A 525-nucleotide genomic window follows, 5' to 3' on the forward strand; every position below is an offset into this window, starting at 1 on the left:
TTACTGCACACCCTCCATCATCTTCAGGAACTCTGCAAGAGAGCGGCACCCTCAGCTCTGAGCTGTGCCCAAGGCAGGCAGCATGGGCGCTCGGCCGGGGCAGCCACAGGGCAAGGGTTGGGGCCATCGCTCACCGTCGAAGTCGATGCGGCCATCGTTGTTCTTGTCCGAGTCCTTCATGAGGTCCTCTATGTCCTCCTCGGTGACGTGCTCCCCAGTGGCCCTCAGGATCTCACCCAGCTCCTCGATGTCAATGAACCCGTCCGCGTTCCTGCAGGAGGGTGAGGGCAGGATGCGACCCCGCTCACCCCCGTGCACAGGGGCAGGCATGCACGCATCACCCCCCACTCACCGGTCAAAGACGCGGAAGCAGTTGGCCAACTCCTCCTCGGACTTGCCCTTGGCGTCCTCCTTCATCTGGCGCACCATCATCACCAGGAACTCCTCGAAGTCGATGGTGCCGCTGCCTACGGGGAGGAAGCTGAGCACGGGTCAGGCTGCCCACCCGGCAGCCACCGCCCACCA

At 64.0% G+C, this 525-nt stretch overlaps 1 protein-coding gene across 1 annotated transcript; it reads right to left on the bottom strand.

Annotated features, from left to right (window-relative positions):
* On the bottom strand, positions 1–467 carry LOC103912148 (troponin C, skeletal muscle; the record flags this gene model as incomplete). Its single annotated transcript, XM_009324488.1, has 3 exons — positions 1–32; positions 135–271; positions 353–467. Coding segments are annotated over 3 exons (284 nt in total), but the record flags the coding sequence as incomplete, so codon positions are not given.
* Between the last annotated feature and the right edge of the window lie 58 nt (positions 468–525).

The sequence above is a fragment of the Pygoscelis adeliae genome, unplaced genomic scaffold (genome assembly GCF_000699105.1).
Source record: "Pygoscelis adeliae isolate BGI_AS28 unplaced genomic scaffold, ASM69910v1 C10220677, whole genome shotgun sequence".
Classification (NCBI taxonomy): domain Eukaryota; kingdom Metazoa; phylum Chordata; class Aves; order Sphenisciformes; family Spheniscidae; genus Pygoscelis; species Pygoscelis adeliae.